At 42.1% G+C, this 22,769-nt stretch overlaps 1 protein-coding gene across 3 annotated transcripts in view; it reads right to left on the bottom strand.

The window, feature by feature from the left end:
• Positions 1–22,769, bottom strand: part of kcnh6a (potassium voltage-gated channel, subfamily H (eag-related), member 6a) — a 54,838-nt gene that overhangs the window by 19,815 nt on the left and 12,254 nt on the right. For all 3 annotated transcript variants that reach the window (XM_064322014.1, XM_064322015.1, XM_064322016.1), the window contains exons 3-6: positions 20,550–20,702; positions 20,138–20,250; positions 17,504–17,801; positions 16,424–16,617 (exon numbers count right to left, since the gene is read on the bottom strand). In XM_064322014.1, coding sequence (XP_064178084.1) covers positions 16,424–16,617; positions 17,504–17,801; positions 20,138–20,250; positions 20,550–20,702 — 758 coding nt within the window. The remainder of the gene's footprint in view (positions 1–16,423; positions 16,618–17,503; positions 17,802–20,137; positions 20,251–20,549; positions 20,703–22,769) is intronic.

Raw genomic sequence — 22,769 nt, 5'->3', positions numbered from 1 at the left:
AGTCTCAACATTTATCACATTTCAATGTATATTATGGTGATCTCTGGAAAAAATTAAGAGACCACCCCATATTTTCTGAATAATCGTTACTACACCAAACGTTGATGGTTGAGCCCTTCCTAAGCACAGACATTGCTATCTGTATTTATGGGTATAAACTTGTTTAGTTTGCATTATTCAATGCATAACAACACTGTGTATTTTTTGTATTTTGTCCAGTTGTCCGTTTTTGTAAATAAATCTTCTGAATGACTATATTATTGTTTGGAATTAAAATCTGGTCAATAGTTCATGAAAGAATATCAAAAGTCAGATTTAAAAAAAAATTAAGTATATGACACAATAGAGGAAAAATAAATGTATTTCTAAAAATAAATACAATGCCAGTGTCACAGTAAGTCCAATTATCTACAAGGCTAAGTATAATTACCCCAGTACATTTTATTTACAAGAGAAGCATTTTTCCTTTTGAGTGAATTCATACAAGCGATTCCTTCTCATTTAGAAAATATTTTACACTGATTCAAATTTTTTGAGCAAATTTGAGCAAATATGCAATTGATACTTTTGCTTATGATTCCTACAATTGATTATACAACAATATATGTACATTTTTACAGAGCTGTCCTTATGTGGGTGGTTTTTTGGACCAAATTTGAATACAATTAAATTAGTCAGTACAATTAAGTTGAACAACTGTTTCCCTTTCAGTATTTGTACTCCAACATTATCTAACATTGTTGTCACCAACATCCCAAATGCTAATCATCTCACACAACTTCACTTCAGTTCAAGAATTAGCTTAATCCAATACCAAAATCAAAGACTCAAGCTAGCCCAAGCAGATATTCCTTTGCAACATGACCATCTCAACTTTTTTTCTCTCGAGCAAAACGCAAATCTTAAACTAAGTAACACACGCTTCTTTTACAGCAAACAGTTCATTCATGAAACACGGCACGCTGTGGGTAGCAGTCTGAAGTTGAGCACTGACCGGAATCATGATTAGAGCCTGCATGTCTGATGTCCGGGAGACGGGAGCAGCCCCCGGCGTGTCCCTCCGTGGCGGAATGGCCCGGGACCCGGGACCCGCGCGCTGCCCTCCCTCTCCCCCTTCTCCGCGGCTCGCCGCCGGCCGCTCGCCCCCTTCCTCTGAGGAGACCGGACGGACACGCACGCGCGCGCTAGAGGACGGCTCTCCCGTTCTGACGCTCTCTCCCCGTCTCCTCCCCGCGCCTCCTGCCCTTTTTTATACGGCTATCAGCGGCGCACCTGGTGCTCCGTGTGACACTTCCGCTCCGCGAGCGGCCAGGGACGCTGATCACACCAATTTACAGGCAGGTCCAAAAAAAGCCATCGCCGTTTTTTTCGGGACCCGTTTTCATTCGCAGCCGAGGACAGAAAGAGGGCAGAGCCTGTAGTTTAGGTTACTGGTCAAAAGCGTCCAAAGTCCATCTGAAAAATCCTGAGCAAAGATGAGCAGCTCCTAAAAGAAACTAAAGAACACCCAGATTCCTAACTGGCACAAACTGTCTTATTTTTGGCCATAACACACAGTGGATATTTCCAAGGATTCTCAGCTGGCAGGACTGAAGCAAGATTTTAAGATTTTTGCAATGCAACTTTTTTTCATCTGTGGAAGCTTTTGTTACCACGGTAACCACGTGATGCTGGAGCGGGCCGCTGGAGTTGGACGGGGCGTGACCGAACCCGAAAAATAGCACCGACCGTGTCCTCTCACTACAGCCCCACTCTCTGCTCTTCTCCTCCCCCGTCTGTGTCAGACATGTCCTCAGCTGCTGAAAGGAGTCAGTGGAGTGAAGAGAGCAAGTCTTCCGCCTTGTCTGCATCCGTGTCCGCCACCCACTGGATTTCATTGCGCTGTCACCGCAGAGTGCTGATTAACATACGGAGAGTTTCGGAGGTGCAGGGGAGTGTGGACCCGTCCACCGTTCCCGGGCCCTGTGCTTTCCCCACTGGGTCAGCGCTCTTCTCCCTGCTGAAGTCAAAGGCTTCATCCCACCACACCCTCCCATCTCACCCTGGCCACTGCAGTCGTTGTGACCTCTCACTCACCCCGGGTGAGGGGCCTGTGTGAGGGGCCCAACCCCCCAGACTATTCCAGGGGAAAAAGAGTGGGAGGTCAAACTGAGGTCAGCCAGGACTGACCCGTACTGAGAACACTGATGGTCACAATTTGAAAAATACATTGCAGACCATCTACTGCTGTAACTGTTCACAGCACACAATGGACCAAGTCTAGTTTACTCCCACAATTCACTTGTCAGTGCTTCAGATGGATTACAGGAAGCGGAATTGTGATCTGGGTTTTTCATAATCACACATACTGACCTTTCATACCTGATAGCTTTATAATCACAAATGATGCTTAACAGTATCTGTTGGTCCCCATAAATGTTTTAGTTGCAAACAAGACTTCTTGGGAAGATATTCAAGGCTTATGATGGATTGAGTGCTGTCAATGTGCTTTGTTCCTGCATACAATAATACTAGTAATCTGGATAGCTGATCGCAGAGATCACTTAAGTGTCAATACTTCATTTTTTCACACTAAAAACTTCCATATTGGACACCTTTTCATAATGGCAAATTTGTAGCAATGTGGATTCAATGTGTTTGCATTCTGTAATTGCTCCTCTACATGCTATTTTCCACTGGTGGTGTGGGTTGCCACAATTTTGATAAATATTCAAACAGGAACTTGCATGTGAAAAGCAATAGAGCGAGCGCCTAAACTACTGTTGCCAGATCCACCGAAATGGAAAAAGTAAGTGTAGACACGTTAATATTCAAAATAAAAAATCAACAGGCACATTTAACTGCCTAATTGTGGGTGAAATGTAAAGTTTAATGGAGTTTCATTTTTCAAATTCAGAGGTCTTCTCAATAAAAGGTTAGTGGCCAACTGCTTATAGTCAGTAATTTCAAATGAAAAATCATATGCTTTAAAATCTGTCACCATATGTAGAATATTCTAATGCAATGCAACTCACTGTCAACAAGGATCATTATGGGCCCTTTAAACAGTGCTACTACACCAATAATCACAATAACAAACCCCTCATTTTAATAATGATAATCCACCATTTAACTTTTTTTCATTGGTGTCCCAAAACTACACAACCAAAAGAACTTTGTACTGTCCTTAGGTTTTTCGCCACAATACCTAACCACTGCTCAACACTCAATCCACACGCGATGACTCTGGTTCCATCGGGAAATGGTACATAACCCAGGTCAGCACAGACAAATTCACCAGAGAGCACAATGAATGCAGCAGCCTCTGTGTCTCTTACTCTTACCAAAGCATCATTCCAGGCGTAAAGGTGTATATGAGCAATGAGTACTCAGTCCTCAGAGAGAATGGGGTGGGGGTGAGAAAGCAGACAGACAAAATACCTACAAGTTTCTGTTTGAAGCTAATGGTGCATCTCAGAGAGAGAGTGGGAGCGAGCTGGCAGAGCGAGAGGAATCATGCTGGCAAACGCCGCCCCCCTCCTCAGCCGCACCCCCCCCTCCCTACCCCCCCAAATTCTGTCTAGCCCTTCTTGGACACACACATTAAGTATTACAACTCATATATTACATATAAGCACACACCTGTGGACACACAAACACATGAACTACACACAAATATACAAATACTCAATCTCCACAAAACTGAAATTGTGTGTAAACATCCTAATGTATATGCACTGTAACACAGTCTCACTGGCTCAGCAGTAAATAGGCGATAGGAGTGTTGTATCTGGATAAGGTGCGCAGCACACAAATGCACACGCTCGCATTCGGGCAGTACTTAACCATGATCTCATCATCAGAAAAAAAGCACCGCCACCTTTCTGTAACACTTTCAGTACACCTTCCCTCCCGTGGCCTTCACGTGATGCCAGCGGGCCGTCTCATCACAGAACGTGCTAAGCGCTTATGGACACGAATCAGTAACGAAAAGGTCAATCGTGCCCTCCTGAGAACAGGCAGAAGAAGAGGTTTCAGCATATCCCATGTACTGTAGGTTTCAGCATAAGAGAATATATGGTTCTCGAGATGAAGACCAGAGACCCGTGTCCCCTACAGGGTACAAAAATGAATTGCTGAGTCTAAGGGGAATATTTCTCCAGTCTTTTTCAGTTTTTTGTTTTTTTCAAAGGGCAATGAAGACCGAAAAAACCAAGGAGGACAATTCATGTTAAGAAAAGGCTGCATAAACTGCACGATTGTCATTCACCTTATATGTCGGAATAAAAATGTCAATGCATAAGAACCACGTTACCAAAGCATTAGCATCTTACTTAAAAAAGCAGCCTGAACCACATAAGCCTGACTCATCCTAGCCAGACTGACACAGAAGTGCCCACTGCATTCACTCAGATAGGCATCCATCCCGATTTAAACATCCATCACTACCCGAGCCTTAAGGACACCAGGGGGAATCGTGCGGCGGGAAACAAATGAAAAGGCCGCTGACTTCAACGCTCTATAAATTTGCGGCTAACTCCTGTTCAGCTTCGGCGCCTTCAGTGCAATGACGTGGCGGCGAAATTCATTTATATCTAGTAGGTGACACGACAGGCCAGCGACAGGAAATTTGAGGGAAATGGCGAGTAATGGAAAGGAATCGGCGCTTCCTAATACGGTGGGTCTGGACTCGGGGGCGAACGGCGCGTCTCCTCATTTTGACGGGGGCCATGATTCTTCCGAGCGGAGTGGGGCCGGGTGCCACTATTACGCTGTGACAGAGATGGAGGGACAGAGATACGGGCTCCTTAATGGAGCAGAAACGAGGAGCAGCTGAGCTCCTGCACCGGTGGGCAGCGGCTCAGTCACAGCTGAAGCGAGAGAGAGGGGGAGAGAGGGAGAGAGAGAGCGACGGAGTGAGAGATGGAGAGACAGACAGAGACAGAGAGAGAGAAAGAGAGAGGAGAGACCATGAGAGAGAGATAAAGAGAGCGAGGAAGAGAGAGACAGAGAGAGAGCGCTAGAGAGAAATAGAGAGAGAGAGAGAGAGAGAGAGAGATGGAGACCGCTAGAGAGATAGAGAGAGATAGAGAGAGAGAGAAAGAGAGCGAGAACAGACCATGCATGCTGTCTGGCTCCTTCCACTTCCATTAAGCCAGGGCGGTGAGGTAAGCATTAGGGGGGAGCGCAGTAATGAACCATCTCTGAGGATGACATGGCCCACCCCTCTACACTGGCAGATCACTGCACTTCCCTCTGTCACAGACCTTGAGAGCAGGTGCTTCCACCGATTCCAGTTCACTTACATCGATTTGTGTCCTCCAAAATTAATACATCATACTAAGAAAAAAAGAGAAAAAAAAATGGATAATGTTTATCCATTTTTGTATAAGCCCTGATTTATAAATGTACACAACTTTATATATAAAGACTTTATATAAAGATAGGTATAACTGTCCACATTCTGGGAAACAATTTGTAACCACAAATGTTTAATCTGGATTTACAGGCCCATTGCATTGCTGCAATTACCTCCCTCAATTCAGGACAATGCAGAGTACTCGCCTTTCTCTGAAGCCAGATGGCGTTTCTTATCAATCTACAGTCCACAAGCTGTGCTGCATAGTCATTATTTCAGAGTACACTTCATGCGCAGTTGCCATAGGCACAGAGCAAGTCCACGATCAGAGTCAGATGTGCTTATCCAGAGCGACTGACACAGATTATGTATTTACATACAATCCATTTATGGATATGGATATTTACTGGAGCAATTTAAGTTAAGTACCTTGCTCAACTGTACACCAGCAGCAACGCAGGTGGGATTTGAACCCACAAACTTTGAATTACAGCCCAGTCTGCCCCCCAGACCTATACAGTCCACAGAGTCATGTCAATTCACAGTCACTGAGGAAGCATTGTAGGCAGATTAAATTACATAAATTGCATTAACATAGAAGGTAATCAGTACTGGAGGGCTGGAAGGGAAATTATGTGTTTTACTTATGAACACAGCCATTAAGTAGAGGAAATAAGAAGACTGAAAAATGTGCCTTAGCTAGGTACAGATGGCTCTAATACTGATAGCACATTTCAGACAGGAGCAGAGTTCTTTCTTCGTATTTTGATCTATAATACAATACAATACAATACTTCATTGTCCCTCAGGGGAAATTTGTTTTCACAGCTTTGCTTTGCAGCCTCACATAAATACATAGTTACATACAGTATATACATATAACACACATATAATAAATACATAGATACATATAGCAATTAATGTAAGCAGACCATAATAAAATCAGGTTCCCATACACCGATGCCTTCTCCAGTTACCTGTAACTGACAGTTGGGAAAACTATTGGTAGGTATCTGTAGTTGGTCCACTGGATTGCACTTCAAAATTTCAATTACATATTTTGTATTGAAAAGACATTTTCTGAATCTGGTTACATTTGACGGTGACCGCAAAAGCAAACAGAGATGTAGCAAACGTCAGCATATACTGTCAGCTGAGAAGTGTTTTATATTTTGGTAGACACTGATTTCCCATTTTTGCAGTCTATTTAGGAAAATAATAACCATATGGTAGCGAACCACAGAATCAAAGGAATGGCAGTGATGAAACCAGAGTTATACCTGTTATCACAAATGCAGCTCCTGCTATCAGATTTCCTCCTGGTGGGTAGTCATGAAACTGCACTGGGAACAATCGCACCAGGAAGTCTGCAAGCAGCAAGAGCCCTCAGTGTCATCACTATCTTCCTCTGCCTCTTCAGATACAGATCAGTCAGAAATACTTCTCATCTTGCTAGCGGAATAATGTAATTTCAACACTAACTGACAAGATCACTCATCTTCTCTGTAAGGAATTCCAGTCCATTTGCAAACCCTATACAACACTTCCATAATCCAATAATATTCCGCAAAAAGGCTTCCATAAAGGAGGTACCCCACAGTGCCAAAGCCCAGCTGACAACAGCCACTCTCTCATACGGACATATAGAACTAAAAAATGTACCTTAACATAGAGAGCATGGTAACCTTTAGTTTCTCTCAGGTTCAGAGTATGGAACAGACACATGCTGCAGTTTTAATGAAAATACTTCCTCTTTGGTATCATGCCTTAATTCCTTTGATGACAAAATACCCCTTAAAAATGAACAACAAAAAGAACACCTGCCTGATTGTACAACCCTAAAAGTTAACTTTTTTTTACCCACTTAGGCTAATCAGAAATGGTTTGCAATTCAATACAGCAAATTTATGCATGCACTCAATGATTTTTTTGAATCTCAGTTATTGTGTAACCTCTTGGTCGCAAGTATGCCTCCCAGTGATCAAACCATTGAAAGGCACTATAATTGTGCAACAACTGGACAAAAAACCAACAAGTTTTCACCATTTCCACATTCTAAATTTAAAAAACTCGGTGTTTTAAATATTTATAACTTTGCCAATGTCAAACTTATTTTTAAATGTCTGCATGATATGGCTCCACCATCTCTTAGTGACATGGTGAAATCTTCGCAGGATTCTGGTCTTACCACTAGGGGTGCAACTGTGGGGAACCATAAAGTTCCATATTGGAGGACTTCTTTTAGCCTTTTCTATTAAGGAAGTCACTATTTGGAATTCTTCACTTGCACAGTTTAAAACTGAGCATAATTTTGAGAATTTTACATTCAAACTGAAGCAATTTTTAAAATACAATCAGTCATATAATCATACATGCTCCTGTATTGGCAGGCTTTTATTTGATATGACAGATATATATGACAGCTTTACACGATTTTAACAACACTGTAGTATTTGTAATTTACGATTTCTATTCTGCGTTGTATATATGAATGTTTGAAAAACCCATCATGGGACAAGCACTGGAAATAACCATATGCTACAAATGGTGTACCGCATTGCATTGGATTTTTTATTATTATACTAATCTATGTTTGCATGGATCTGTCCCTATCAGATAAACACTAAATAAATAAACTGAACTACTACCTACAGCAAAATATCTGGTTTGTGAGTCAGAGCAGATATTTAGAGCACTAGATTCCTAGACAGATTAAAATACTCATGAGGGTATGTTCCTATCTTAAGAGTATGTTTAGGCAATTCTGAATCATTCTCTGAACCAAAAGACATACCACCCACTAACATCTAATTTTCTCTATCTAACTGATACAGTTATTGACATATTTTTTTAGTAAATTCAGTAGTGAGACAGCTAGGTCCTATTTTGTGGAAAGTAATGGGCAGTGGCAATGATCCTTGATCCGGCTGGAATTTGCCCAACACAAAAAGCAGTGTGAGGGTGGGAGTATCAGTGGGAATAATGCTGTCAGCAACAGGGAAAACATGCCTCGAGTTAGGCTACCAGACCAAATGTAGTGAGCATTGAGGGTCTGTAATAATAAGATGTTTGAAATGATGATAAACCAAGAATCAAGCCGACATTATTAATGAGGGGGGTTGAGGGTGAAGAGTATGTTGATGGACAAACTATATGTCTTCCAGGTATTTAGCTAAATGATCTACAACATAATATGTGCAAAAAAGGGCAAACCCAACACAAATCGTAGATCTTTCAAACTTTCAGTCACAAAATAAGAGTGTCATGCACGCAGTGTAACCTCATTACCGAGCAATATTCACTTTTTAAAATATGATTAAAATATTATATGTTGAAGCCTTTACACTGGAACTGAGTGACAATAGCAAATACTTTTTTATTATTACTCTTTGAAACATCTGTCAGTTACATAATCTCTTGAGGAGGCGTGTTAATCAGTTTATTAACTTCTGCAATGGAAATTTTTTGTTTTGTCTGCGAGGAAACTATTTTTGTTAACGATTAATCAATAAGACTAGAACTTAGCTGGCAAATCTCGTTATTGTTGAAACCCTTGTATGCAATATTATAGCATCAGTAAAATAAATATGGATTCTTCCAGTTGCAATAACACAACTGAATATCAGCCATTGGCAGCCCTTGGCACAGTTGCTGCCCCCTAGAGTCTGCATCGCCAAAGAGAGACGCGGAGCAGCAGGAGTGGACGGTGAGGACCGCTGCCTGGCAGGGAGAGGCTGCTATCTAGTGCACACACAGGGATACTGCACACCCTTAAACCACATCAAAAAGGCCCGCTCCAACTCCCCAGTGAAATGCCTCCAATATCCCAATTAAAATTGGACAGATACTGCGCTCCGCTGTGTCACTGACACGCTGCTCAAATTGAAGCGATTCGTATTTTTACATGTTGAAACCCCGCACGTTCTGTTTCTTCATTATGGCGTATGTGGGAGATGAGATCCATTGAGACATGGGCTCTTAACTGACAGGGGTCAGAGAGCTGGAGGCTCTCTACGGGAGAATCCATCTCCAGAGGAGAGCGATGACACACACAGAGCACCTGCCAGGCCACAGGTCTAGGATACAATGGCGCCTGCTGGCCCTGATAACGCTCGAACTAGTCTCAGCCTGAATAATTCAATTAGCCGCACCGAGACTCTCTCCACCCCTTGTGGTTAATTGCGGATGTTAGACTTTTGTGACCTCGCCTGTGGCCTTTGCATTGACGTTTTGATGACAGTGAAGACGTGGAGTGTTTACTGAAGGTGTTCCGAACACCATAAAACAAAATAACAAGAAAAAAAAACTAAAAAAACAAAACAAATGGAAAGGCAAAACATTTGGCTCCTGGCTATAAAAGCAAGCAGTGTTTAATAAATGAATTAATGCAATAAATCTTCATACAAGGTGAAGATGTGCCTCTGCCAAAAGCATCACCAGAAAGCTATTCTAGGCTAAGCTCACTTCACCCATTGCAGAGCTTGCCTTGCTACCATCACTGGGACAGACTGACATTTCAGTACAAAGCCCTCAGTTCTCTCTCCTTCATCTGAGCTAGAGGAGCTGAATCTGACTCAGCTCATACTTATGCTGATTACTGTCCCTGCTTGGTGCTTCTTGTCAAACTTTGAGATTATTTTCAAATCTAGCAGTTTTGAACAGACATTTATTTTTGTAAGACAATTCGTCAACAGAGGAAAAATACTAGTTTAAAAAGTTCAATGTGTACTCAGTTCAGCATCTATTCACATACACAATCACTAGACCTAGGTATTTTTACTTATTTTACCTATTTCACAAATGAGCATGTCTCAAAACATAAATAAGCATGGCAGCTACCATTATTTCAGTGCGCGGATATGCATTAATCCATTTATTGAACCAACCCTTTCCAAAGAAAGTATTTATTAACAACAAATTTGATATCAGATGTTACATTGGAAAACAATTGTTTTTAAGTGTGAACTCTGAACATTGGAAAGCAATAACAAAAATATGAAGCGACATCTGTTTCACTAATCTACAGAAAAGTTTCTGAAATAGTCAGTGTGAGATGGAATGAACCGGCAATGTAGGCGGTCACAGTATAGCTAGTAAGGCTGTCAAAAGTGCCATGAAATTGAGTTTGAATATTAGCTTTTGTAATTAGTTAGAGTTTTTTTTTTATCAAACTCTTCAGAACAGAAAGGAAACATAGCCTGCCATGGGAACATTATTTAGCCTAAAGTGTTAGCTGACCAGATCTGTTGAACGAAGTGAAAAAAAGAGGCTGGCTCGCGAGGCTAGCTGACCAGTAATGTTAGGTGTCCATGGAGCTGAAAGTATCACCGGAGGTTATTGGCAAGGAAAAGCAGACGATCCACTTGCTCTGGGTCCAGGGCAAAACGTTTTTTGTTGACAGAGGAAGTAACGTTAGCACAGGAAATGAACTTTGCGTGCATGAACATGATTCGCCGTCTGAAATTAAAGCCTACATTCATGTTAATTACAAAACGCGGGATCCAAAACTAATATTCGAATGCTCAAATTTAGGTTCGAACTTTAAAAAAAAAAAAAAGATTTTCGAATATTTTTAGAACTTCAAATATTTTTTGACCGCACTAATTATCTATGTGAATTAGTACTCTGTATGTTCAGACATCGGACACATCGGGATTCTGGAACTGCAGTAAATTATTTTTATATACTGAGATGTTTACTTTGATCGAATGTTGGCAGTTACATTAATTAATGTATCGACACAAACCGCAATGTCAGGTTCATGTTTGTAGGCTACTGTAGCAATTAGTTGTACTTTAAGGTTACAAGCTATTTTGAAGGTTTAAACAGGCTGACCACATGTCTTCCATCCTTCCAATCAACAAACAAGTTACAGCTGTACGCTCCCAAAAAATGTTGTTACCAAAAGTGTCAATGAGGTTATGTTAGAACTTAAACACACTTTAGCTGCCTTGCAGATTTCTTTTGTGTGTATAAAATGGCTAAAGGACATGAGATTAGATCTAAGATAATTCAGCTGCATAAGGAAGGTGAATGGCAAAGGAAAATAAAAAAAGTTTCCAAAATAGGAGTTTAAAAGATACAAAGAAAATGGGACTCCTAACAACCATGCAAGAACTGGTAGATCACTGAAACTAACACCATCACAAAGACAGTGGCCAAATGTTTTTTTTTATTTTTTTATCTTTGAGAGACAGGATAAAAGATCAAGCTTCAAGGTTGCTTCAGATCTGACTAAATCAACAGCTTTTTCTGTCATTTCTTCCACTGTGATAAACAACTCAATGCTGTGGGTCTGAAAGGATGTGTAGCTGTCAAAAAGCCACCACAGAAAAAGGAAATAAACAAAAGAGAAGAAAATATGCACTAGTACACTGAAACTGGACACTTGAGATGTGGAGTAAGGTTTTATGTAATGATTAGTCTAAATTTGATATTTTCTAAAGAGAAGGCAGTACGTACTGTAAGAAATAAAACAAATCTTAACATATGCAACATCCTCTGGACAACGTTTGACTGGGGGCAAATTCATTTTACAGCAAGGTAATGACACCAAGTACAATGCTAAGAAGATCAAGCTGGTGGTGTTAGCAGAATAAATGGACTGGCCACCCCAGACCTGAGTGTGTTTGGGACTACATGGACTGAGAGAAGCAGAAAATGCAACAGACTACTACGACTGAATTTTGGAGGTGTTTACAAGAAGCAATCTAGTCTACTGAAATTAATGGAAGCTGTAATGAAGGCAAAGGGTGGACACACTAAATACTGAAAGATTATATTGTACATAGTTGAGGAGGATGGTATGTAATTTTGTGCTAAATATATATTAGCTGCATTATATTCTGTACTTGCACTTAATGGCTATTTTCACTGGCAAGTAAATTCCAGCTATGTATAGAGTATTGTGTAGAGGCCTTTATAGCTAAAAGGTCTGTAGAACCAGATAGACATGCTGGAATATACATCTTCAAAAAATGAATAGGCCTGCTTCCTGGCACAATGAGAAATGCTGTCTGCTAAAACAATCGCATTGAAAAATGAAGTGCTAATGGAGAGCTGCTATGTTTTAAGTTTTTTTGTATTTTGCAAGACAGCAAGAGCTGTCTTGCAAAATACAAAAGATCACTCTCTTCCTCAAGGTCATCTTACTTTTTGGACCTTATTGAGGCTAGGAAGAGCACATCAACTTGGAAAGAACAAATCAGACCCATCCTGGCTGATTCCTACCTTGTAATAATGACTTTGTTTGTCTCATCAATGAAAAAAAAAGATATTAAATAAAAAACCCAAACAGTGAACCTCTGAGATAAGAACATGATCACTCACTCCACTAGGCCTGGATAAACTTGAGAATTCTCTCTTACAGATAAGTCTGAAATAACAAAGATGAGTATTACTTCTAAATCCTCTACATATTTGTTTGTTGAGCCTTACTCCAGAGGCTGGTAAAGAACAGATACGTTTGACACAATCAATCATCAAATATGTCCACATTTATGAAAAACATACAAGCAGATTACACATGCTTTCTCGTACAGTCTCTCTAAGCCACTTGCTTTCTTCAGAGCTTGCCTCTCTTTTTTGTTCTTCTTCACAGGTCCTCCGTTGCTGGAGAGCCGTTATGGATTTATCTTAGATGACTAAGCCTCTGAATGGCACAGAGACACTGGTCTGCTTCATAGACATGTCCGCTTTCCTGTGCTGGCAGTAACCGATAACAGTGTAAACTGTGTGCATTTTCTCCAGGTCAGCTTATTTAGAAGATGGTTCAGCTCTGTGATGTGCCAAAATAGGCAGCGGGGCTTACCCTTAAAGTTTATCTTTGGTAGCCATGATGGGGCTGGGAGGAAATCTCTTTTTCTCTTTTCTAACAACTTGAAATGCTCAGTCATACTTGTAGGCCTGTCTTATCGGCGCAACTTCCTCCTCCAATTCGGGAGAGTGCGACAAGCACGCATTCGCCTGTCAGTCACTGTTTCTAGTTTGCAGTTCACTAGCTGAGCAGCGCAGTCATTGGGCCTCATTTATCAATGATAGTGTTGGCAATGATCAGAATGTGTGCATAAAGTGTGTACATATTCACAGAAACATACGACTCATCACATGAACATGAACATAATTAAGATCTAACACAAACAACTGTTCCAGACACGCAATTCCTTGCGGTAGAAAAGGAGCACTGTAGGACATTTTGGTATTTTTAGCCTGAGCCGGTGAAATGTAGCACAGCATAAATCAAACCATAATCCCTAATGCTGCTATGTCTTTAAATTAATATGAAGAAGCTTCCAGACAGACATTAGACGATGTTTATATTAACGCTGCATAATGTTGCCACGAATGACGGACATCTCCCACATAATAGGCTATGGCTTATTTTCACATTCAGTGGTCAGAGGTAGCACGTAGCACATGTAGCATGTCCCTTTTTGTGTTCCATTAGTGTGTTGTGATAACCTTTTTTTAAACCAATTGACCTTAGCAAAATATCCACAATTCCCACCCACCTTAGCTACTGTTGCTATGTACAACAAAAAAAGATGGAGTCAGCTTGACTGAATTACTGCAAGATCGGCTAGCTAGCAACAATGATTTTGCAGTGTCAGAGCTAGATGTTGGAGGAAGAAACTGTTTCTAAACAGGGACTGGTGGACTGCAGTGTCAATCATAAATTTGCTAATGGTCAGTTGCCTACAGATGACATCATCATTTCTTGCAGTATTCAAAACTGTAGTCTTTTTCACAGCAGAAATGATTTGTTGGCAAGCCATAGTTTTGATTTGTTTTTGTATGTGCTATGTATGTTTATGTACAAACAGCATCATATCGGAGACTGTAAATTTAAGTTTACAGATTATAATAAGCGGAGATAGACATTAATGTATTTTTATGGGTGGAAAAAAGTAAAAATTGTTATTTACTGTACAAGTAGCCAACATTAATAGCTTAGTCTTCAATAATGCTGGCATGAAAATAACAATTCTTTGCCAAAACTTTATTAATACAATTTGTGGCACATTTCAGCCTCAGAGAAATGTCTTTTTTTTGCTTACTGTATGCAATGGTGATATTTCCACAGTGACTGAAGGTTTTTATAGATGCAGTCTTGTCATTTATGATGAAGTGCGATTCTTCGACATAAACCCAATGGACAAATACTTGCTGGCCTCATATTTTATGAATCAGTTCTTAGGCATACGACTACACCATATATAAACAAAGTAATGATTCGTCTGATTCATTGCTGGCCCCTTGCACCAGAGGAATACTTTTCATGTGCAGTTGGCACAGGGAGACTTCTGGTACCCGACTGACCAAAGGAGTCACTCTTACATGCTGCAGAAGGAAGCCAACTGACACCTTCCCTCCTGGATGATGCTACAGTGTACAATGTATCTCCCTGCGGGTGGCTGGCTTCTGTCCACACTGGCACATTCAGGAGTCAATACCAGACCATGGGGGCATGCCAACCGCTGAAATCGAATGTTTCATGGGATGAGACTGCCAGCATTTTTTATCGCTTTTCAAAAGAGCAAATAAAAAAAGGAATACCTTACTGTGTCACTGTTAACATTGCCTGTCTTACATCTAACGTAGCTGGTCACATCAAATTGTTTCTACCACTTAACACCCAAGGAGATTTAACTTCTGTTATGAAGGAACCACCGCGCTTCCTTTCAAGTAATATCCATTCTGATGAGATGCTTTGATGCTTTGTGAAATGCTCCGAGACATTTATTTCATTGAGTGCTGTATCAAATAAATTGTGATTGATTTTCGTCATACAAAATTTGACTGATTGAATCAGGACAGGGAGCCAGACAGATGAGAAGTGAGAGATGAGAAGAGAGAAGGAGAGGCAGAAGATAGGGCAGCAAAGGGAGAAAAAAAGAGTGTGTTGAAGATAAAGTGAACCCAGGCATCTGTCCCCTATGCTGTTGTGACTACACTAGAAGGATGTGTGTATCTCTCTGGGGGGAAAAGACCTTGAATGTGTTGGTGAACCGTGCTGGCATTCCATCTGACCACCAAGAGCCTCCCCTGCCCCAGAAGCCTTGAATGCTACATCTACGTCAACTGACCCAGATATCCTAACTGCGTACTACAAGTTTTTTTAACCCAACTGAAATACACTGCCTCCCTCTCAAATCTCAACAAATGTTCGCTCAACAGTGACCCGACTGTTTGGACTGTTCAGTGAATGCGAAGCACTGTTTGAAGTGTTCCCTGTTATAACACGACACACTTGACTGGCATGAGTCCAGAACGTTGTGCTGTAGGCCACAGCAGTCATGGATTTGGATAGCAGCACACAATCCCTCCCGAACCAGGGGTGGTAACAGCATCTGTTGGCCCGTAACGATTTTTCCACTGGTAAGGCGACCATAGTGCCTCCCATCTGCTTAGCGTGTCAATAAGGGACTCTCAGCACCATATTCAGCTTACTGCGGCACCCACAGCTAACAGCCAATGCAACCTACAGATATTAGTCACCATGAAGCACAGAAAGCACTTCATCCATGCAAACAAAACACTCCAAATGCGTAAAAAAAACAGGCCAGTTATCCACACAAAAATAATGCAGTGGATCTAGGTCACTACGCCAATACATTGGATTCTTTGACTTACAGATGATACAGCTGACCTCTATCAAAATGAAAACACAACTAAAACTAAAAAAAAGAACATCATGGTGTATATGAGACTTGTGTAACCACTGGTTCCCTGTTTAGTCTGCTGCTGTAATGCACATTTCCAGTTACTCTTTGTGAAATTTTGTAAACACAAAGATTTATTTGACGTAAACACAAACACTTTGCATAAGAGCACAGCAGCTGTTACACAACACTCTCTACCATTCTGCACGGCTCGGGGGAGTCATTGACCTCATGCAAATGGCCTGCCATGATGTCCTAAAGCCAAGCTTGACACTGCGTCAAGTCCAACACATTCCACTGTCAGATTAAAACTAACTGTGAGGTCATAATAGTTAATTCACCTAGCGCAGCAACCGGCACCAGTTTGAACACAGCAATACATAAGAGAAAGGCTGACATGACCTCACAATCTGAGGGGTCCTACCTGAGTCACCTTTTCCGTAACGTTCTGTGTGCGGTCCTTCACCTTGCTGGGCGCGATGATCTCGATCTCGGTGGGCGAGGGCGGGCGGAGGCGGTCAGACCCGAACGTGAGCGTGATCTGCGGGATCCGACTGATGGTGCGATACTTCATCAGGTCCGAGTCGGAGGTGGAGTTCAGCAAGTTGTGCTTTAGGTCTACGGCCAAACCCACGCGATTAATCAGAGAGGGATTCAGGGGAGAGCTACATTGATAATCCAAATGCGATAATTGTGTGTGGTGTACTTTGTTAATTATTTTGTATTCAACAAATAATTGTTCACAGCTGTTTGAGAAGACTTGAAATCAAGCAAAATAAATGAACCACTAAAAATACATAACCTCACAACTCATAGTTATTAGCATTTTCTGTCTGATTTACCACAGAAACAAAAAACAACTTTGCTGTTTTTAATTACCCAATGCAATTTCAGCATTAGAAATGAAGTTTTATGGATTCTTGTTTTGTCCTAGTCGTAAGCCAAATACAAATATTCCACAACCGCTAATTTAAATAGAGGCTCAGCAATTTCAAACTTCACTTCACAGGTAGTCATAAATGCCATGGTTACTAAGCCATTGACTGATGCATCATGACTGTTTTCTCTCTCTCTCTCGCTCTTTTTCTCTCACTGAAGTCTGGCTGTTGCCATAGCAGATGTAAAGAGGAAGCAAAAAGTAATCTGATTATAATAGCTTTCCCGAAATAACCTCCAAGGGTCTAAACTTAATCTTGCACATAGCTGAAGACCTTAGGGTGCCTCGTTCAGACAGCTGCAGTTGATTTGCGATTCTGCACTGGTTTTGACTTGATGTTCAAAATCTTCCAAGGGTCAGAATAGTGCAGGACAACCACAGTGAAAAGCATGACAGGAGTGAATATCACATATATAATATCACATATGACACTGACTATAAGTTTAATTTCACCATGGATTAAAAAATTAAACTGAACAGGATCTCTGTTAGAGTTGAACGAAGGATTAAAGCAGAAACAGGTGAATGGGCGGGCATGAAGACAGACTCTCGCACAGACAGACTCACTGCTGTTCAGGCGCGGGTCCCCACCCCGGCCGCACCAGTCCGTCCTCATGCTGTCGATGTCATCGAGCGAGGAGGCGCGGCGGAGGGTCCGCAGGCTGTCCCGGGACCGGCTCCAGGGCAGGCCGTCCCCGTGGAAGGGTCTGTCTGGGTCCAGGCGCTCGGGGTGCCATTTTGGAGAAGAGTGCCCAATGGGACGTGAGGATCGGCCCTGCTCGATCAGGGCCTCCGTTTCAGACTGCATGCAGCTCTCCTTGGACGGGATGTGGAAATCCTTCAAGGGCACCTGGTCATTGCTGGGCTAAGGGGCGGAGAGTGGAGATCATGCATGTGGCTCTAGCACCCTGCATCAATCAATCATTACAAGAGAACTCAACCAAATAGCTATAGACATCTAAGGCTGTGTAGTCCACAGCTATCGTTCATTAACCCCCAGTTTATCAAACAATGTTATACACTGCAATCATATAAAAATAATAATAAGCATTGAAGCGGACTTCAGATATTTTTAAATGCCCATGCGAGACACTACGCTATGAAATGAATGCCGGACATAGTACCATTGGCCCAGCCCGATATTGAATTACTCATTTTCATTAAACGGTAATACTGACAGGCACTAAATAATCTTATTGGCAGCTGAAAAAGAGGAAGTGACAGCACAGCTTAGATGGAATCTGCCTTGGGCTGTGCAGCAGGCAAGGGGGCTCCGCTGACTGACCACAGGCGGAAGCACTGCTGTCAGGCCTCTCTAGGTTTTATGCGAACGTGTAGTCATGTGACCCGAGCACTGCTGGATGGCACCTGCACGGCAGGCCGAGCTGGGGGGGGTGGGGGGGTGGGGGGCTGCTGTTATCTCACCTGAACAGAGGGGCAGAAACCCAGACAACTATCTACGGCAGTAGCCCTGACTGAACAGCGCTTTATTCCACGGCTGTCACCCGGGGTTTGTAAACTCTCTTTATCCTGCGTGCAGGCTTTCGGCCTCTCGTGTGCTGCCATTGTTAAAGTCATATTTATCAAACTAACCTTCAGCTGGGCTGCCTTTTCTGCTGCTCTTTTTTTAAAGGCGTGCTCTGTAAACCAGCCTCCCTCAAGCTGTGCACATGCGCAATCAAACTGACCGGGGGTAAAACCACCTGAAATTTCACGCCGTGCAAAAACAATCTGCAAACGGGGTTTTAAAGCAACAAATTCACTGAACAGATCTACTGTGCTAGCCTTCAGCCGAGGAGTTACAGCAAATGGCACAGAAGAATTACGTACTGATCATAAACACTTGGGCACTGGGTTGGTCAAAATAGTGCCAACCCAACTCAGCCTTAGAGCCTCCCAAGCCACCATAGTATGAGAGTAAACCTCAATGTTTTGGAGATTAAACCTTGCATTCTACAGGAACTAACTGGCAAGTGACCAGAGCAACCGCATGTATGCTAACCTCAATTAATTCTACTTACTTCCATCACAGTAGTTTTGTAGGTGAGGTTCAATTAAATAGAATGAGCACTGTAGTTTAATTTGAGTAGAGAGCTACCTATAGATAGCTACATAATGTTACAGTAGGAAGACAACATTAGTTAGTACCAAGATAGACAAGAAATTTTAAAGTTTAAAGTTCACATTCTCAGCTTTCATTTAACAGCATTTTCATACACTTTTGGTCTGTTATCGTCAAACCACTTGTGAATTGTTTGATTACAAATCTACAATTGTGGGTTACAGAGCCAAATAATTTTTTTAAATGTTGTTTTCCCAGAGAATATGGAGCTCACTGTATGTTGCTAAAGTCCTTAAGTGATTTTAATTTAGAAAAGATTTTCCATGGAATTTCCAAGTAGTCATAGTGACCTGTTGATGTTTTGTCTATGCAATCAACAGAATATTTGCCGTGATACCCTAGCCGCTACTCTTTGGAATGTGCCCTATGTGTACATTGACCTCGGCTCTGTGGCATTTATGGTGCCCTTCTGAAGGCCCAAAAAATTTGTAATGAGTCATACAAATTTTCACAGACAACTAAATTGAATAAAACAAAGTTTCAAGCGAATTGGACATGTTGTGATATTTTGAAGTACAGTACTTACAGTGAAACAGTTTAAAGAGTTTGGAAAAGTATGAGAGTGTTACAGATTTCTGTTACATAGACCTCAAGTCTCACACATCAGACAAGTGTGCCAGCCAGAGCACGGGCTCCCCCTATTGTGTCTGGTTCCTCCCAAGTTTGTTCCTAAATGCCATCAAGGAAGTTTTGCCTTGCCACTGTCACCTCTGGCTTGCTTTGTGGGGGTTAGTACGGGGTATACTGTGAAGTGTATTGGAACAAATTCTTTTGAAGTGTACAATATAATACTTGATTGATTGATCGAATGTTTGAGACTACCTGAGGGCAAATGTAATGCTCACTGGCCACCTTTTCAGTATAAAGATGTAGCATCGACATTACTATATTTTCTACTGAAATTAGGAATGTTTTTAAACTGAAATTCAACCACCCCCACCAGCGGCTAACAGTGCTGAAGCTTTGCTCAGTATGTTTTAAAATGAGAGGGAACATGCTGTGTTACACATATGTATTTTCAAATCCGCATGTCACATGCTTCTGTGGATGAGGTTCACTTGGTCAAAAGGCTCAGTCACCTGCAAGTGCTCTACCACCACACCCTCGAACTGGTCCTTGGATATGGAGGGCTGGCGCTGGAGGGCGATGGTGTGCAGGGAGGGCAGCTTCAGCCTCGCCCCTCGGCTCTGACCTGAAAGACCATGAGCCCAGGACACCGACATCAGGCTGTCTTTGTCACTTCAACATAAGTCTGTGTTATTTTAACTGGGGGAATTTGCATAACATTCAAAACCCCTCCACACAGCAGTCAAAGTCACAATCCTCTGCTGGATTAACGAATGTAGTCAGATTTAACAGGATTTTGTTGTGCAAATAACCTCTGAAAGTGATACACACTGACATCGACTGACATCTCGCTCTCTCTCTATCTATCTCACACACACAAACACACACACACTCACACACACACATAGACACACAAACACACACCTGCCCTGATCCAGCCCTGGGCTAGCCTTTGCCTGAGTCCGCCCTTCTTGTGTGAGGTTTCCAGTAGCTCCTCAAAGTTGAGGATGAACATGATGACGGCGCCGTCCTCGTTCTTCACTGGAACCACATGTACGCGGCAGGGCAGGCAGGTCCCTGTGGTGAGAGACACACATTGAGTCACCCCTCCTTTTTACATACACAAAATGTACCACGTTATAACCTCTTATTAAGACACACCGTCTATTCTGTGCATTGGCCACAATGGCCCTTTCAAAAGCTGAATGCATTGTCATGTAGCTACTCCACATTCACTCCTGCCTACACTGAGCTGTAGTTTCGAATGAGTTTTTCCAGGCTAAAAATAGGGCTTAGGAGGTGACTACGTGACAGTAACTGCGGTCAATCAGGCAAGAGAAGATGGTACACTTAAAACGCTGTGTGACTGCATGCCTCTGGACCTGTGTGGTGAGCAGCACACTGCTCTTCCACTGCTCCTCTCGTTTCAACTTTCTTTAGAGAAGTTTTTCAAACATTGACAGTCTTTAAAAGTGTTTTGGATCTTGTCCTTCAAGGGAAAATCAGATGCAGTGCTCGAAGGAGTGTCAACCACAGTCAGCAGTGAATGACAGGAACAGAGAGAGAGAGAGAGTGAGAGACGGATGATTCAGAAAGAGACTGCCATGGTCAAGCAGAGAGGGACAGGGGGCTGTGAAATCCAGTTTGACAGCATCACAGAGAACTTCAAACAGGAAAATACAGCAAAGAGCACTTCAAATACAAGTAGAATCCAACAGGGACAGGTGCAGGCTTTCATATCAAGCCACTCTGTTGTCTCCAACAATAAACACTTCAAAACAGAGCTGCTGGATGGCTCGTTCAGTTAAAGCACCACACTGTGGTGCATAGATGAGCCTCACAGCCTCAAATCAAATCGAGTGCCCAAAGTGGCTGCACCATGGGGCGATAAGTAATTGATGATTGCGTCACCCAGGGCACGGGAGGGATTAGTCAGTTGGGAGACCGCACTTCATTGCTCTTCAGTGACTCCCATTAGGGCGCCCCTAGACTGCATGTCAAAGCCGCATATGACAGGTATTCCTCCGACTCCACTCTATGCAAGCCTAGCTGTAGCCAGCAGCATAACAAAAAGCAGCAGTGACACCACGTGTTTCTTTGTGAACTTTGGCTTTAAGTCTAAATGCACAAACCTTAAGCTTGAGGCTAAAATATTTAGCTGTGTCTTAAGCAAACCAAGCCAAATGTATGGCATGCACAGAGCTGAGTTTCACTCAACTCAGCAGCTTTAGTATGCAAAAGCTTCAGGTGGTGACTGTCAAGTTTGATCTGAAGACTCTGAGGACAGCCTCAAAAAAAGAAGCAGGTTAAATATCAAATAATTATTACAGATGGGTTTAAGCAACACCAGTGGCCCTGAGACATGGGTAAAACTAAAACAGTCCTATCAGGACAGATACAGTAACAGGGTGAGCAGGACTAACAGCAGGAAAAGGCCAGAGCAATGGGAAGACCATTTAGTGACTTCTATCACACTGATCAGAGCAAGTCAGTCCTGCTCACACCCTGCCTCATCTCTCCTATTAACAGGTTAAAAATAGCATCCTATCCAGGAGGAACCTCTTATTCTGTTCTTTATCCACATGAATCATAATCCCTTGCCATTTACTGGTGCTAATTAGGTGTTGGTTATTTGGCCATGGAAACACCTTAGCTGCACCTGACTTTTACTAAATTCACTCTGTTCCATTTATTTTCATAGATGTTACAAAAGAAACCAGCAGAAAGAAAAAACTGAAATGAAACTGAACATAACGCGGTTTGAACTCATAAGCAAACACAGTTTGGTCCTGTGGGTTTTCTGCTTTCCATATTTAGGTATAATTTGGAGAAATGTAACAGGCAAATTCAGGAACCATGGAAACATGCAGACTGTAATGGAAAAAGTGGCATACTTTATTATATGTTCAGCTAGTCTGGTCTCAAAAATAAAATTAATTAACAAATGTGTGTGTGTGTGTGTGTGTGTGCGCGCGCGCGTGTGCATGTACGTGCATGCGCGTGTGTGTGCATTTATATTTGTATTTATGTTTGAGGGCATGGCTGTCTGTGTGCATGTGCATGTTCATGCATGTGCCTAGAGATACAAAGGACTGTAAACAGGTGTGCTATGAAAGAGAATTGTCACACTAATTAAATTTCCAT

Source organism: Anguilla rostrata, chromosome 2 (genome assembly GCF_018555375.3).
Source record: "Anguilla rostrata isolate EN2019 chromosome 2, ASM1855537v3, whole genome shotgun sequence".
Taxonomy (NCBI): Eukaryota; Metazoa; Chordata; class Actinopteri; order Anguilliformes; family Anguillidae; genus Anguilla; species Anguilla rostrata.
Note: the sequence above shows the minus strand (reverse complement) of the source record. Positions and strands in the feature narration are given on the sequence as shown.